The following is an 18,646-nucleotide window of genomic DNA, read 5'->3' on the forward strand; positions in this document are numbered from 1 at the left end:
GCTGCAGAGATGGTTGTCCTTCTGGAAGGTTCTCCCATCTCCACAGAGGAACTCTAGAGCTCTGTCAGAGTGACCATCAGGTTCTTGGTCACCTCCCTGACCAAGGCCCTTCTCCCCCGATTGCTTAATTTGGCCGGGCGGCCAACTCTAGGAAGAGTCTTGGTGGTTCAAAACTTCTTCCATTTAAGAATGATGGAGGCCACTGTGTTCTTGGGGACCTTCAATCCTGCAGAAATCTTTTGGTACCCTTCCCCAGATCTGTGCCTCGACACAATCCTGTCTCGGAGCTATACGGACAATTGCGTCGACCTCATGGCTTGGTTTTTGCGCTTACATGCACTGTCAACAGTGGGACATTATTTTTACATTTTACATTTTAGTCATTTAGCAGACGCTCTTATCCAGAGCGACTTACAGTTAGTGAATACATATTTTTTTTATACTGGCCCCCCGTGGGAATCGAACCCACAACCCTGGCGTTGCAAACGCCATGCTCTATCAACTGAGCTACATCCCTGCCGGCCATTCCCTCCCCTACCCTGGACGACGCTGGGCCAATTGTGCGCCGCCCATGAGTCTCCCGGTCGCGGCCGGCTGCGACAGAGCCTGGATTCGAACCAGGATCTCTAGTGGCACAGTTAGCACTGCGATGCAGTGCCTTAGACCACTGCGCCACTCAGGAGTAGACAGGTGTGTGCCTTTCCAAATCATGTCCAATCAATTGAATTTACAAACATTTCTAAAAACCTCTTTTCACTTTGTCATTATGGGGTATTGTGTGTAGATTGCTGAGGATTTTTTTGTATTGAATCCATTTTAGAATAAGGCTGTAACGTAACAAAATGTGGAAAAAGTCAAGGGGTCCAAATACTTTCCGAAGGCAGTGTACATTTGCGCAGCGATTGTGCGCGCGTTTGCCCTGTGCCCGATTGCATGTGCACGCGCATGAGTCGCAAGCTTTGAACCACTCCTTTTTGGGGGTCGAGGGTCAAAAAGTTTGAAAACCACTGAGCTATCGAACAGATTGCTGATTTGCTGTACAGGTATAGGATCGGGTGCAGTGCAAAAGACAAATTGTAGGGAGAGAGGATTGCCACAAATGAACATGCAGCTCCTCAAAAATGTGTCCCCTGTAGCTCAGTTGGTAGAGCATGGCGCTTGCAACGCCAGGGTTGTGGGTTCGTTTCCCACGGGGGGCCAGTATGAAAATGTATGCTAAATGACTAAAATGTAAAATGTGATCAAGAATATGAACCATTTACTTACCAGCAATGGGGCATCAAGTAACAATTACTAGCATAGACCTACTGGTCTTTTGGCATGTCAAAATTGCTTGAAATTGATAATTTACGTATGAAGCTTGCAATTAGAATTTGTTGAAATGAATTATTATATAATCAAAATGTGTTGTAGACCAAATAATGAATGCAAGCATAATTTGTTAGTTCAACAAGTCATTGCCTGTATAGATTTTTTTTTACTTGACTTGTGACTCGACTTGCTCTTAGAATGCACGACTTGGACTTGACTTGAGTCTCGACCCGTTCTACTTGGGACTCGACTTGAGACTTGTACCTTGTGACTTGAGACTTGCTTGTGACTCGGCCCCACCTCTGGTGATTAGCCTACTCACTGAACTAAATATAAATATATACACAGTCATACCACGCACAGAAACATACCAACACAAGTAAACCCACTTCATAAACAAAATCCCTTACAAAGACCAATAAACTGCGGATGCTTACCTTGACGTCGGAGACCTTCATGCGGGTGCCCTCCTTGCCCACGAAGATGTCGTCGATGTCCACCAGCAGGTAGCGATCTAGAGCCAGAGACAGCCTCTTGCCCGTCAGGAAGGCTACAGCGTCCACAAACACCAGCTTGTGCAGCCAGAAGTTGAGGTTGTTGCCGAAGAGCACCCGCTGGATGCCGTCGTGAAGCCCCAGGTCCTGGACCACAGAGGCATGGAGGGGGGGGCCGCCTACCCCCACCCCCGCCCCTGATGGGCCCAGGTCAGGCACCCGGGTCCTGGCTAGGAGAACAGGCTCGTAGGTGGAGTGGTTGGACTGGAAGACGGTCCAGTCGTCCCCGGGTAGGGGGCCTCGCTCAACCTCCCGGGCCTTAGTGATGAGGAGCAGGGGGGACTTGGGATTGACGCTGCAGTCCCTCAGGCCCAGGTTGGAATGGAGGAAGAGAGGGAAGCCCTTCAACTGGGCACTGAGCAGGCTGTTCTCATTGGCCTGGGAGAGAGGAGAGAGGAGAGATGGAGCCAGGTCACGTCAGCTGCATTTCAGTTTACAGTTAATTTCCTCCACAATTCTGTGGCCTCAAAATTCTCTTCCAATGCTGAAAACATTTGCACACTTTATCTTTTAAATTATTACATAACTGGCAATATGTTAATTAACTAACTCTCCTACACACAATATAAACTCTGATTCCCAGATTCTTTACCAAAGAGTTAGGGGCTCTGGCTATGCGTGGGTCGTGTGTAAATCCCTGTGTTTGTGTGCATTTGTGCAGGGGCGAAATAAATACGCAGGTGAACCCTCTGCCCCTTATTTGTTCATTTACATTCTGAGCAGGAGCCCCATAACTGTTGTATCGATTGGTGATAAACAGCATTTGGCAATTCGACACAATCACAGTCACAGCCATAGACAGTCTGAGCCTGGCAGACTCCCATCCAAACCAAACTAGCAAATCATAATTCAGTGGCTTAGCAAATGCTGCTCTACGCTCAGAGCCACTGGCAATATGTGACTTTGGAAAATATGATTTGCTATCCATCTATCCGGCTGGATATCACCTATTAGGCCTAGCCTTCAGTGCGTGCCAGTGGTGGAAAACGTAATAAATTGTCATACTTGAGTAAAGTAAAGTACAGATACCCAAAAAGACGACTTAAGTAGTATTTTTTGTTAAGTACTTTACACCACTGGTCATGGCAACTAGCCCAGGGATACTACTGGGTTGATTGGCCAAACGCCCACAGCAAGAAAATGGGGCAGTTCTTAATATAGCCTAGCCCTGGGTGAATTATGAGGAGACTGACTAGTGCTAGTTCAGGAGGGGAGGATTTATTCCAATTACACAGCAACAACATGGATATGGGATTAAGCTCAAGGACTAATGGGAGGACGAGAGGGGCTTAAAGCAGCCTCTATCCCTGCCTGGGTGTAATTAAAAGTGAGGGTGCTGGTTAGCCATGGCCCTGGCTGGCCTCTCAGGTTGTGATAACCCTGCTATAGCACTTTGACTTCCCATGTACGTCAGCTCTGGGACCAGGCTGGGCGAGTCCACTTAGCCCCAGTGTTGTGGTTCTAACAGGAGGGGGTTTACTTCAGACCCCACCAAGGGGAATTAGGCAGACCAAGTTACTTTAGCAGCCAAGCAGCTGAGTGAGTCCCACTCCCACCCCTGGTGAATTTGCTGAGCCGTTCCAGCAGGGCCATTATCAGCTAAGCTACGGGCCTACGGTCGATGAGCCATGACAGAACCACCGTACTAGAGGAACGGCAGGGTAGCAGCCAACCACAGGCACAGACTCTGTTGATAGACCTGTGTGTGTGTGTGTGTACTGTATTATACTGTACACGCTAAACACAGAGCTAGACTTCCAGGTTAGACGACACCCTCAAGGCACGCCTTTTACACAGTCGGGAGTCATTTAAAATTAACGAGCGCACATTTCATTCAGACACTTTTATTGCAAACCACTGAATTCCCCCTCGGCTTCAGGGCGGACCGGAGAATTCTGCAGTCTTGCAGCTCACAGTCCACTTTCCTACTCATCCGACTATGTACTTAAACAAACCAGTCTAGGTGTCCACTTACTCTGACCTGACCTCCAGCAATGCCTGCATATCCCAGACTATGAGAGGATGCTTAGTGCTTAGGAGGACCTCTTCTAGTCTACATTGTGATTGTAGCCTGATGCAGAAAGAGGGCCAGGGGCAAAGTCAGGGTGAGGAGACTCAAGAGTAGAGGCATGATGATAAGTCTGATTACTTATTCAGCATGATGAACCAGGGATCAGACTGAACACACAAAGGTCTGACACAATCAGCACAAGTGCTCCTACCCGGCAAATCAGTATAATGTCTATAGCGTTTCATAGGACGTATTGTTTGTTTATACGGCTGATTTAAGACACTTGAGATTGATAAGAAATGTACATCAATCTTACCAGCCTGCAATCAGTGACTGGCTCTTACCTTACAAATAACCCTATGACGCCCACTCCGTACTCCACACAGTACTAACCTTAAACACTAGAAAAGCCTGGCCTTGTTGGACCCCCCTTCGGGCCAATGACGCCTCTTTTGAACATCAACATTCTAACAGTCTAATAAATAGATTTCATATATGAGATCGCAAAAATAATCATTTGGTTGTGTTTATGAAGGTCTTAGGTATCAGAACAAGGGAAAAAAACAATTATTTAAAAGAACATAATAGCATTCATTGGTTTATGTTAAATGGTTTATGCTAAATGGCATATTATATTATTATATAATTTTTTTATGTTACTGTAATAACAAACAAAAAAACACTAAAACCACCGCAGTTCAAGAGTTAAATACGTCACAAAAAAATCCATTATAATTTACTTAAGAAACATTATGGAAATAAGAAAATGTACTTAAAAATAACATATCATATTTTAATAGTGCTGACTGATTAACCAACATTTTGGTTATTTTAAAACAACTAATTGACGACGACGGTTCAATTAATTGAATTCCATTTATTAATTTTCCTGTGAGTGCAATGCAGAGTTTCTCTAGAGATAAATCAGATCAAGCCCGAACTGTGCGATGTAGTAGGGAGTTGTAGTTTCCAACAGGCCAATACTCTACATAGTTTAGTGCAGAAAACGTGGTAATTAACTACAATGACCATAATGCCATGGTGCGCCTACTTGTCCGGTCTGAGACTGAGGGTAGACACAGAAGAACGTGTGATCGAGAGGTATAGAGAGCAGTTGCTTCGTGAGGTACAGTGCCTTCAGAAAGTATTCACACCCCTTCACTTTTCCCACATTCTTGTGCTACAAAGTGGGATTTACATTTATTTAATTGTAATTTGTTGTCAACGATCTAGACAAAATAATCTGCAATGTCAAAGTGGAAGAAGAATTATTACATTTGTAAAACATTTATGAAAAATAAAACACTAATATATCTAAGTATTCAACCCCCTGAGTCAACACATGTTAGAATCACCTTTGGCAGCAATTACAGCTGTGAGTCTTTCTGGGTAAGTCTATAAGAGCTTTCCACACCTGGATTGTACAAAATTTGGCCATTATTCTTTAACAAATTCCTCAAGCTCCGTCAAGTTGGTTGTTTATCATTGCTAGAAAGCCATTTTCAAGTCTTGCCAAAGATTTTCAAGCCGATTTAAGTTAAAACTGTAACTAGGCCACTCAATGTCGTCTTAGTAAGCAACTCCAGTGTAGATTTGGCCTTGTGTTTTAGGTTATTGTCCTGCTGAAAGGTGAATTAATCTCCCAGTGTCTGTTGGAAAGAAGACTGAACCAGGTTTTCCTCTAGGATTTTTCCTGTGCTTAGCTGTATTTTCAGTTTCTTTTTATCCCAGAAAATTCCCTAGTCCTTGCCGATAACAAGTATACCCACAAAATGATGTAGCCACCAACATGCTTGAACATATGAAGAGTGGTACTCAGTGATGTGCTTTGTTGGATTTGCCCCAAACATAACGCTTTATATTCAGGACATAAAGTTAATTTTCTTTGCCACATTTTTAGCAGTTTTACTTTAGTGCCTTATTGAAAACAGGATGCATGTTTTCGAATATTTTGAGCATTCTGTACAGGCTTCCTTCATTTCACTCTGTCATTTAGGTTAGTATTGTGGACTAACTACAATGTTGTTGATCCATCCTCAGTTGTCTCCTATCACAACCATTAAAGGGGGGGGGGGGGGGGGGGGTGACATGTCCTCTTAAAACTATAACACAAATTCTGTTTGTGATATTAAGATTCTAACAACGACAGTCTGTTATATACACTTATTTAGGAAAAGTAAAGGGGGGGGAGGGGCATTACTTAAATGGCAGAGTAATTAAAAAAGTACAATTTGTTGAGTCATTATGACACTCCGTACTCCACACAGTACTAACCTTAAAGAAGCCTATGATGCCCACTCCGTACTCCACACAGTACTAACCTTAAAGAAGCCTATGATGCCCACTCCGTACTCCACACAGTACTAACCTTAAAGAAGCCTATGATGCCCACTCCGTACTCCACACAGTACTAACCTTAAAGAAGCATATGATGCCCACTCCGTACTCCACACAGTACTAACCTTAAAGAAGCCTATGATGCCCACTCCGTACTCCACACAGTACTAACCTTAAAGAAGCCTATGATGCCCACTCCGTACTCCACACAGTACTAACCTTAAAGAAGCCTATGATGCCCACTCCGTACTCCACACAGTACTAACCTTAAAGAAGCCTATGATGCCCACTCCGTACTCCACACAGTACTTGTCCAGTAGGTCTCTGTTCCAGGCGTCCAGGTTGACGTATTTCAGGATGTTCTCGTAGATGACCAGCGTGAAACGGCCTCGGTCCTTGTCTGTCAGAGTGGGCATGTCCCCCTTCCCCGGGGCGATCTCGGTCCGGTAGCGGAAGCGTCCAGACTCTAGGATGGCCACAATGTCCTGGCCCAGCTGGGAGTACAGGCTCTCAACAAACACCAGCACCACAGGGTCGGTGCGTGACGCGTCTGAGGGCCTGGCCGTGCGTGGAGGGAGCGCTCGAGAGGAGGTGGAGGGGGTGGCGGCCCGGGGGTCGTCCCAGTCGGCAGTGCCTTCCTCCGACCCTCCCACGCCCCCCGCAGCCGGCTCCAGCTCCCGCTTGACTCCGTAGAGGAAGTAGGCGGAGACCAGGACGCTGACCATGCAGAAGAGGAAGAGGAGCAGCAGGCTGGTCTGGAGAGTGAAGGAGTGAGAGTGACGGAAGAGCCGCCGGAGGCGACCGCATGACGGCAGCAACATCACCCTGCGCAGAATCAGTCACAGAGTGCACGGTGAAAGCAATCAGAATGCAACAGTAGCTTTAGAGGTGGCAGAGATTCTTCTTCCAAAATACAATAGGCTCCTCCACATCACATACTCTCATGTCACCATTGCAGAGGGGTAGTGGGAGCGACATGGGCAGGGGACACCATTAGGGTGGGTGGGTGGCTCTCTGGCAGAAGGGATGTGTGCCTTTACTCCATCCACCAGCCCAGGTCCCCTGCCCTCCCTCCCTACCCCCCCACCCCCCTACTGCTCACACTAAGTCTTTGGGCTTTCTGCAGCACTGACAGAGGGGCGGAGGTGGCGATGGGGTAAATATGGTTCTCTGGGGTCACACGGGTCGTCCAGCAAGGTGCTGCTCTTCCAGCAGTTCATCCCCAAAACATTCTCCTGGAGACCTGGAGGACAAAGACAAATATACACACAGTTTAGAATAGGACTGTTCAGTGTTCCAGTTCTCTCCTCCTTTTACTGAGCTCAACCTCCATCCCCCTCTGCATTTCTTGATTGCATCTTTGATTCATTGTTTTTAATGTTGTTTAATGACATCCATTTTGAATTAACTAAAAACAGTTTCTCTCTTAAGCTAGGCCACCCTGATCAAAATTAGTCGGAATTGTGCCTGTGTCTACCTGATTGTTCAAGGAAACCGTGTTCAACCTGCTCCCAGGGACATCAACAAGCTAACGTCAGATCCCTAGAAAGAGGCACATTCCAACACGTACAGTAAGGTGCTGGTTGCTGCACCGTCACTTTTTCATACCGTTTGACAAAGAGAAATGTATAATGGGTTTTTAAAAAGAGAGCAGAAGACCCAGTCAGCAAACCAATGTGCTGATGTCATGAGATCCCGACGTTCAGGCGTTCCTCTCAGAGAATACCAAGAGGATCCGGGAGAGGCCAATTCTGGATTACAGGGTAATGACAGCCGCTTGAATTGATTAGCAGGGGCTTTCACAAATGATCCTTGCTCTCTACCATTCACTTCAAAGGAACTGAATTGTCTTGTTTTTTTCATCTGTAAAGTTATAAAACTAAACTTTAAGAAGCGAGTGTGGTACAGGTAAAGAGAGGGGGGGTGGAGCGGAATGGGAATGACTTCTAGTTTCTAGAAGCCTGCATCACTGCCAGGATGGACTACCCTGTCCACAATGTCTCCATCATGACTCTGGAAACCAAGCACCCATCCAGGGTCACTTCATTGTATAATAGAAGTTGCTTGCATACTGTTCATGTACGGTCATTTGGGCAATTTCAGCTGGACATTTCTCTACGAGCCTAATCTGTTATGACATTTTGGTTTGAAATGAACCCCAAAAAAGGTAGAGAGAGTCTATAGTGAAGCTAACAAACACAGGTCTGCAAACAGAACTTCTATTTACCTACAGAAACAATTCAAAACACACAAAAACTGGTACATTTAACCTGCCCGGGCCTATTCTACAGGGTTCTCTGTTTAGAATGGCCCCACCTTGTTTTTATGTCTTCTACAAAGCACCAATTTTCAGAGGATAAATACACAAGCTTAAAACGAGAGCTTGTTCAATCGTTGGAAAGGGTGAGGCGACAGGGAGACAACAAGATCCAGCATGCCTGAGGTGGGATCCAGCCAGGCACCACAGATCCATTAATATATGGAAGGTGGGAGGGCGCATGGGAAAAGAGTGTAGAACAAAGAATCAAAGCCTTGCAGGGGTACGGGGATAAAAATGCATGAATACCAAAGCAAAGCAAAAGAGCACAAAAGTACATTTATAAAGATGAAAACACAGGCAAGGCCAGGGAGAGGATAGGAGAGGAGGGCCAGGGAGAAAGCCATTTCATCACTTCAAAAGGGTGCTGGGAGCAGAGCATATGAAAGACGCCCGAGTCGCCCTCCCTTTGGTGAGACGCAGCTGTTCGTGTTCTAGTCCTTTAGCGTGATTCAACATCCCCATCAGACATTTTAGAGGAGGGAAAGGGGGCTAGTTTTAGGAAGCAACAAAGCAATAGTAAATTCCAGAAGGGGTTGTAAGGATGACGTGCAGGCATTTGAGTCCTTTACCCCACTCCCCGCCCCCTCCCCAGTCCCCACACCAAGAGTCTAAGCTCCAACCACAATACCTGTCACTTGGCTCCCATTGTGGCCACGAGTGTGACGTGAAGGCCTGTCACCATGTCATCTGGGCCAGGATTAAAAGGGACGGGGGCTCTGCTATTCATCCACAAGTTATTTAATATGCACCAGGCAGCCACCACAACGGGAGAAGCCAACCCTTTTAAATGTGTAAAGGATTATGAAAACCCAGTATGATTCAGATGACACAATGCATTTGTAAAGTGAAACAGAGGGGATACACCCAGAAAACAGGGAGCGCCAAAGCTGCTCGGTCATAGACCGTAGGTTCTACTGTAGGACAGGGCTGGGCTACACAAGGTTTCACACGGTAGGTATAGCTAAAGCGCTTATAAAGTATACATTATTTTATTTTATATTATCCTCTAAACTACTGCTACTAGTTTGATGGTTGCAACAATCAATTGTCCCATTAACAATCACCCATATGAATCAAATCAAATCCAATTCTATTGGTCACATACACATTTAGCAGATGTTATTACGGGTGTAGCGAAATGCTTGTGTTCCTAGCTCCAACAGCGCAGTAGTATCTAACAGTTAACAACAATACACACAAATGTAAAAGTAAAAGAATGGAATTAAGAATAGAATACAGTGGCTTGCGAAAGTATTCACCCTTACAACCTGGAATTAAAATTGATTTTTGGGGGGTTTGTATCATTTGATTTACACAACATGCCTACCACTTTGAAGATGCAAAATATTTTTCTTTATTGTGAAACAAACAAGAAATAAGACAAAAACACAAAACTTGATCGTGCATAACTATTCACCCCCCCAAAGTCAATACTTTGTACAGCCACCTTTTGCAGCAATTACAGCTGCAAATCTCTTGGGGTATGTCTCTATAAGCTTGGCACATCTAGCCACTGGGATTAATGCCCATTCTTCAAGGCAAAACTGCTCCAGCTCCTTCAAGTTGGATGGGTTCCGCTGGTGTACAGCAATCTTTAAGTCATACCACAGATTCTCAATTGGATTGAGGTCTGGGCTTTGACTAGGCCATTCCAAGACATTTAAATGTTTCCCCTTAAACTACTCGAGTGCTGCTTTAGCAGTACACTTAGGGTCATTGTCCTGCTGGAAGGTGAACCTCAGTCCCAGTCTCAAATCGCTGGAAGACAAAACAAGATTCCCTCAAGAATTTCCCTGTATTTAGCGCCATCCATCATTCCTTCAATTTTGACCAGTTTCCCAGTCCCTGCCGATGAAAAACATCCCCACAGCTTGATGCTGCCACCACCATGCTTCACCGTGGGGATGGTGTTCTCTGGGTGATGAGAGGTGTTGGGTTTGCGCCAGACATAGCGTTTTCCTTGATGGCCAAAAAGCTCAATTTTAGTCTGACCAGAGTACCTTCTACTATATGTTTGGGGAGTCTCCCACATGCCTTTTGGTGAACACCAAACTTTTTTCCTTATTTTTTTCTTTAAATCAATGGCTTTTTTCTGGCCACTCTTCTGTAAAGCCCAGTTCTGTGGAGTGTACGGCTTAAAGTGGTCCTATGGACAGATACTCCAATCTCAACTGTGGAGCTTTGCAGCTCCTTCAGGGTTATCTTTGGTCTCTTTGTTGCCTCTCTGATTAATGCGCTCCTTTCCTGGTCCGTGAGTTTTGGTGGGCGGCCCTCTCTTGGCAGGTTTGTTGTGGTGCCATATTATTTCCATTTTTTATTAATGGATTTCATGGTGCTCCGTGGGATGTTCAAAGTTTCTGATATTTTTTTATAACCCAACCTTGATCTGTACCTCTCCACAACTTTGTCCTTGACCTGTTTGGAGAGCTCCTTGGTCTTCATGGTGCCACTTACTTGGTGGTGCCCCTTGCTTAGTGGTGTTGCAGACTATGGGGCCTTTCAGAACAGGTGTATATATATACTGAGATCATGTGACACTTAGATTGCACACAGGTGGACTTTATTTAACTAATTATGTGACTTCTGAAGGTAATTGGTTGCACCAGATCTTATTTAGGGGCTTCATAGCAAAGGGGGTGAATACATATGCACGCACCACTTTTCCGTTATTTATTTGTTAGAATTTTTCTAAAACAAGTTATACTTTTCATTTCACTTCACCAATTGACTATTTTGTGTATGTCGATGACATGAAATCCAAATAAAAATCCATTTAAATTACAGGTTGTAATGCAACAAAATAGGAAAAACGCCAAGGGGGATGAATACTTTTGCAAGGCACTGTATATACATATGAAATGAGTAAAGCAGTATGTAAACATTATTAAAGTGACCAGTGATTCCATGTCTATGTATATGGGGCAGCAGCATATAAAGGTGCAGGGTTGAGTAACCGGGTGGTAGCCGGCTAGTGATGGCTAATTAACAGTCTGATGGCCTTGAGATAGAAGCTGTTTTTCAGTCTCTCGGTCACAGCTTTGATGCACCTGTACTGACCTCGCCTTCTGGATGACAGCGGGGTGACCAGGCCGTGGCTCGAGTTTTTATGTCATTGATTATATTTTTTTGCCTTCCTGTGATATTGGATGCTGTAGGTGTCCTGGAGGGCAGGCAGTGTGCCCCCGTTGATGCGTTGGACAGACCGCACCACCCTCTGGAGAGCCCTGCGGTTGCGGGCGGTGCAGTTGCCGTACCAGGCAGTGATACAGCCCGACAGGATGCTCTCAATTGTGCATCTGTAAAAGTTTGTGATTAGGGGCCAAGCCGACTTTCTTCAGCCTCCTGAGGTTGAAGAGGCACTGTTGTGCCTTCTTCACCACACTGTCTGTGTGGGTGGACCATTTCAGATTGTCAGTGGTGTATACGCCGAGGAACTTGAAGCTTTCCACCTTCTCCACTGCGGTCCCGTCGATGTGGATAGAGGCGTGCTCCCTCTGCTGTTTCCTGAAGTCCACGATCAGCTCCTTCCTTTTGTTGAGGGAGAGGTTATTTTCCTGGCACCACTCCGCCAGGGCCCTCACCTCCTCCCTGTAGGCTGTTTCTTCATTGTTGGTAATCAGGCCTACTACTGTTGTGTCATCTGCAAACTTGATGATTGAGTTAGCAAACTTATTTCATTTCAAACTTATTACGTGACTTGGTAAGCACATTTTTACTCCTGTGCTTATTTAGGCTTGCTATAACAAAGGGGTTGAATACTTATTGACTCAAAGACATTTCAGCTTTACATTTTAAAATAAATTGTAAACATTTCTAAAAATATTATTCCACTTTGACATTATGGGGTATTGTGTGTAGGCCAGTGACAAAAAAGCTCAATTTAATCAATTGTACATTAAGGCTGTAACATAAACAAATGTGGAAAAAGTCAATGGGAGTGAATACCTTCTTAAGGCGCTATACGTGACATGAACCAGAGTGCCTGTGGCAAATAGCAGACAAAAGAACAGATAACTTTCACATCTCATCCAGATCAATACACCTTTTCCTTGACATCAATTGTCTCTTCGGAGAAACTGAATACCAGGCTGAGATGACGGCAGATATTCTTACAAGACAAGAGTGACAACGGCTTTCAGGAGTTTTCTTTTTGTTCCATGTACCAGACAAAAACGGGGAGGGGGGAAGGAAAAGTTTTATTCCTGGCATTTGAGTCTTGTGTATCTGAAGCGCAGAAAGTCGATCCTAACTTTGAGAAATGAAACCTTTAGTAATAATATAATGAGCAATATTAATGAGTAGAGACTGGCTGTCTGGTTCACCAACACACTGCTCATTCCACCATGCTCACAAGTTTCAAAAGCCTCCGCAATGACATACCAAATATGCTGAGATTGAGAAAAGTAAAGGAAGACGGGAAAAAAACAGGACTTTTAGAAATGTAGGAAAACGAGGACCTTGACATTTAAGAATAAGTCACCATCTCCCAAGTTCCTACAGTTTTTTCTTGCAGTCAGAGAGTTCTGAAAGACGTGTGAAAAAGAGCTGAGGGCCTCCGGGAACACACAGCCATTTTCTAGGAGCAGGATCAGTGCTAGCACACACCCTGCCCTCAGGGCATCACATACCTCATGCATCATGTGTTCCTAGAGAGGGACAGCAATATGCTCTTAGCTCTACCCTGACCCAGCAACACACAGTACAAAGGCCCTTACAACACATTAGCTACATGCTGAACAGATGTGGAGAGAACGATTAAGCATGACTCATATTCCACAAACTCTAGGAATATCATCTTTAATGTGGCTATCAAAATGAGGACAAGAAATCGTATTTTAACGTAGGCCGCCTATTTTAATTATTTTAATGTTATTGTCATCATAACCTCAGGCATGTGAGGAATCTGTATCAACCACCCTTATTAAAGTAGTTACAATTGGAACACCGCTGCACCTAATCAAACGTGTTATTAGAATGCAATAGATGATGGTCAAAGCTCTTAATGTGCTGGAATTACTGGTCATCCGATTCAACCAATCAATGGGATTTTATTGGAGAATAGAGACTAGAAGAGAGAAGAGGCTAGAATATCAACACATTTAGGAGACTGAGTCCTTCTGGCATGTGAGGGGCTGTATGACACCTCAGTGGAATAAATTTAAGACAGAAAAAAGGTTCAAAGATAGAGTCTTCAAAGCCTCTCTGCTTTTTCTTTATCTCAGTCAAGGTTTCTTCTCAATCCTTTCTTTTTTATTGGACAGTGGAGATTGGCTACTGAAATAAAAAAGATAATGTGAAAAAACAAAGAATCGAATATTAGCGAGCCACTGATTGGAGTGTAGGGCCAGTAACACCGGAACACTTCCTGTAATGAGCACCGTGGGTAACTGCGCCAGAGGCTTGGGCTACAAGACAATCCCTGGCCGCTGGCCCTGGATGGCTAGCCTTGCAGGACTGCTTTCTCTTAGTCTCAGGCAACCCTAACTTCAGATTCACAGAGTGTACCCAGGCCTACTCCCCTGGGCCCAGTGCCATTTCAGATTCACAATGACAGACATTGTTTGAAGCACATGACGACGGCCGGAGAATCCGGTCCTTGCTCATGCATGAGGAGTTAGCAGACTGAGACTAATGCAGGTTTTAATGGCCTTCCCTTCCTGCCTCAGCTTTCGTCTCCACTGTTCACCTAAAAAGAAGTCAGGGTGGATCTAGTCAATGGAGGCAGAGGAGTCGGTTGGCTCATGGGGTTTGGTGGCAGTACAATAGAGGAGCAGCATGTTGTGGTAGACATCAGAGGACAGACATTATAAAATAGCTCTTCAAAAGCCAGATGTGGACAGTGATTTGTTTCCTGTTCCAGAGGTTATGTTGCGTTATTGCAGTTCTTGCAATCAAGACATCTATAAAGGAAAGGAAATAGTGGAGAGTTGGTGCAGAGTGAGGAATATGCTCATTATGTTAATGCTTGTACTTTCTAAAATGCATCTGCCAGCCACTAATTATGTGCAATTAGCCAAGCTCTGTATCTAAGGCACTGGGATAGTTACCGCTAATTAGTCTTCGGACTAACTACTATCATCACCGAGGTCTGACTCATTTCACAAGAAGTTGTGAATGTTTGTGAATCACCACAGCGTTGGACTGTCTGGGGTATGGGTAATAAGACCATGCTTAGGTTTACAGATAGATTCGTTTAATTATGCTTGGTTAGGAACCAAAAGGGTTGCTAAGGCTAATCACAACCCAGGTGAATAGCCATTACAGAGGGATCCATGCTAACTGGATAACATAGGCTTTTACACATAGACCTATTGTATGTTTTGAGGCCGACTTACATCACAGAGGGAGGGATATGACTAAGAGCCTGGAATTCTCCACTTGGATGACCTAATTTGAGATATTCGGGATACCTTAGAAGTCTCACATGGGCGAGAAATCTATTTCTGCCAACACATACATGAAGAACATAAATATTGCTGTCTGTGGGACAGTATCTGTACTGTACATATGAAAGACAGCACTAACCCAAAGATGTAGCCTACCTTTGTTAACCCTTTACACTCGTACACGGGTTGAAAATGGCAGATTTGGGCACTGATAAACGCCTAAATCGGACGCAGTGGCTTTACAGTAACATGCTATACACGACGTCAGAGCTCTGGCTCTGCGCTTCACAGTGCTGTATGGGTTTTGACTGACAGCCGTTCGGAAATTGAGCAACTCACGCATATAATTTTCCCCATAATCTTTAAACTGTTCCCCTTCAATTGCTACCATGGTTATGCATATGCATTTCATATTTCTTCTGTAAGAAACATTACAATTTAGCACTAGACATATAGGCCAATTCCCATGAGTGTAAAGGGTTACGTAAACAAGGGGAAGACATACACGATGTGAAAAACAGGGCTAAAAACAAGCTTTGGTTGGATCAACTGTTCCAGCTACCACTTCTAAGGAAAAGTACAAACCACATCATCCTTCAGAAAGCAGAAGTAAAACTGTGTCCTATATCAGACATCACCACAAAGTCTCCCATCTCCATATGAATTTGAATTATTTTGTGGAGAGCTGGCAACTGCCGTCCGTGAAAACAGACACCACAAACTTCAGACGGAGATTGTGCAGAGAAATGTGATCAGCCGCTGTAACAGACAGAAGTAAAAAAAACTGTTAAGAGCGCCAATGCTTTCTGATAGCGTCGAAAATCGGTTTGACTGAGGAGCCTCAGATCCCAGCGCTGAAGTTGTATCTATCGCACAAATGAATTTCTTAGTTGTCTGTGCATTTGAATATGATATGCCATGAATGTAGAGCACCATAATAACTACAAGAGCGTGTGATCTTTACTATGGTCTAACTGAAAAATAAGATGACATCCCTACTTCTAACACCGTTGTCCTCACTTCTCTCTTATTAATAGGCAATAAAAGTCAGAACCACAATGCAGTTTACTGCCTTCACGCAGCCATTCATTTAGCGCAGTCACAATTCTTGCTTGGTAAAACTGCAATTTCGTATTTGTATGCACAGATTGAGGGGTACCATGAAATGGCCCAAGGAGAAGCAATTTTCAAAACTAACAAGAAAAACCACTGAATATAAAACCAATACCCATTCAAATACTGTGAGACACAGAATCATATCCGAATCATTTCAGGTCATCAACCACCCAATTGCATATCAATCAATGTGGCATTGGGTTGGTAGTCACCTCGGTCTGAGGCAGGGTTAAAACAAAGCATTAGCAATCTGAAGGGCCTAAACTAGCACAATATGGGGAGGGTCAGGGAAGTGTAATCCTAAATATCTAATCCTGTTTATCTAGACTGGACCAAATGCGCAAACAAGCGGCAGATGAAGACAGACTGAGCAGAGTCAGTGGCCACAACCTGGTGTCCAACATGGACTCCTGCATAGATGGATCCAGAACATTTCCAGTAAACAAAATAAATCAGCTTGAACTCTAAGACATCAATGTGAACCAGTGAATAACATTTGTTCAATATAGCCTAAGCATACAGTGCCTTCAGAAAGTATTCATCACCCTTGACTTATTCCACATTCTGTTGTGTTACAGCCTGAATTCAAAAGGGATTAAATAAATATTTTCTCACCCATCTATTTACACACAATACCCCATAATGACAAAGTGAAAACATGTTTTTAGACATTTTGGCAAATGTATTGAAAATGAAATATCTCATTTACATAAGTATTTGGCAGCGATGACAGCTGTCAGTCTTTCTGGGTAAGTGTCCAAGAGCTTTGCACACCTGGTTTGTACAATATTTGCAATATTCAAGATCTGTCAAGTTGGTTGTTGATCATTGCTAGACAACCAATTTCAAATCTTGCCATAGATTTCCAAGCCGACTTAAGTCAAAACTGTAACTAGGCCCCTTAGGAACACTCAATGTCGTCTTGGTAAGCAACTCCAGTGTATATTTGGCCTTGTGTTTTAGGTTATTGTCCTGCTGAAAGGTGAATTTGTCTCCCAGTGTCTATTGGATAGCAGACTGAACCACGTTTTCCTCTAGGATTTTGCCTGTGCTTAGCTCTATTCCGTTTCTTTTAATCAACAAAAAAAAAACTCCCAAGTACTTGCCAATGACAAGCATATCCATAACATGATGCAGCCACCACTATGCTTGAAAATATGAAGAGTGGTACCCAGTGATGTGTTGTGTTGGATTTTCTCCAAACATAACACTGTTTTCAGGACATAAAGTTAATTTCTTTGCCACATTTCTGCAGTTTTACTTTAGTGCCTTATTGAAAATAGGATGCATGTTTTGGAATATTCTGTACAGGCTTCCTTCATTTCACCCTGTCATTTAGGTTAGTATTGTGGAGTAACTACAATGTTGTTGATCCATCCTCAGTGTTCTCCTATCTCAGCCATTAAACTCTGTAACTGCTTTAACGTCATCATTGCCCTCATTGTGAAATCCCTGAGCAGTTTCCTTCTTCTCTGGCAACTGAGTTAGGAAGGACAACTATCTTTGTAGTGACTGGGTGTATTGATACACCATCCAAAATGTAATTAACAACTTCACCATGCTCAAAGGGATATTCAATGTCCGCTTCTTTTTGGAAAACCTCCCTGGTCTTTGTGGTTGAAATTCACTGCTGAACAGAGGGACCTTACAAATAATTGTATGTGTGGGGTACCGAGATGAGGTAGTCATTCAAAAATCAACTTAAACACTATTATTGAACACAGAGCGAGTCCATGCAACTTATGTGACTTGTTAAGCAAATATTTACTCCTGAACTTATGTAGGCCTGCCATAACAAAGGGGTTGAATACTTACTGACTCAAGACATTTCAGCTTTTCATTTTTAATTAATTTGTAAACATTTCTAAAAACATAATTCCACTTGGACATTATAGGTTATTGTGTGTAGGCCAGTGACACAAAATCTAAATTGAATCCATTTTAATTTCAGGCTGTAACACGACAAAATGTGTAAAAGGTCAAGGGGTATGAGTACTTTCTGAAGGAACTGTAAATGCCAAACCTCCATAAGACCATACAATCACATTTCTTCTCAATGGAGCTACTCTGCAGGAAAGCATCAGCCACAGTACCTTGTGAAGCGCGTCTGGAGAGCTCCATCCTCCCATGGCCACCTCTGCACCTCGAGGGCCCTCCAGCAGCCTGTGTGCCCTGCCAAGCCAGTCTCTGTTTGTGCTCCTCCACTCTCCACCCCGCTAGCTAATGCTGCTGCCTACCTCCACAGGCTCTCCGCTCTACTCTGCTCTCAGAGCTTTAGCACCACTTCACCACCAGCCTCACTCACTCTGCTCGGCTTTGAGCTCTCACACTCACAGCACACACACTGCTGCTTAGATCTGGTGACAAAAACACACAGAGTCCGCCAGCCAGCCCAGTCTGCCAGCCCAGCGCACACTGTACCACCACTAATGGTGCACGGGTCAGCTGTTCGTTCACCGCAAATGCTAATAACCCACCCGTAACCACCCGACTATATGTGATAAAGTGAAAATCTGAGGCCCGCACCCGGACCCTAACCGATAATACAGAAAAGGTGCTGTATGCTACAGTCATAGACGGCAGAACAATTTTTTGACATGGGACGCAGGAT

The 18,646-nt window shown here is 44.2% G+C and overlaps 1 protein-coding gene and 1 long non-coding RNA gene across 2 annotated transcripts in view; both read right to left on the reverse strand.

Annotated features, from left to right (window-relative positions):
- Positions 1–7,238, reverse strand: part of LOC311142545 (bifunctional heparan sulfate N-deacetylase/N-sulfotransferase 1-like) — a 34,599-nt gene extending 27,361 nt beyond the window's left edge. The window contains exons 1-2 of the mRNA XM_084178219.1: positions 6,480–7,238; positions 1,749–2,243 (exon numbers count right to left, since the gene is read on the reverse strand). Of these exons, the coding sequence (XP_084034345.1) occupies positions 1,749–2,243; positions 6,480–7,034 (1,050 nt within the window). The 5' untranslated portion in view covers positions 7,035–7,238. The remainder of the gene's footprint in view (positions 1–1,748; positions 2,244–6,479) is intronic.
- Positions 7,239–7,316: 78 nt separating this feature from the next.
- Positions 7,317–18,646, reverse strand: part of LOC311142044 — a 63,733-nt gene continuing 52,403 nt past the window's right edge. The window contains exon 3 of the long non-coding RNA XR_014614266.1: positions 7,317–7,456. This is a non-coding gene — a long non-coding RNA (uncharacterized lncRNA). The remainder of the gene's footprint in view (positions 7,457–18,646) is intronic.

Source organism: Coregonus lavaretus (genome assembly GCF_964263955.1).
Source record: "Coregonus lavaretus genome assembly, chromosome: 15".
Classification (NCBI taxonomy): Eukaryota; Metazoa; Chordata; class Actinopteri; order Salmoniformes; family Salmonidae; genus Coregonus; species Coregonus lavaretus.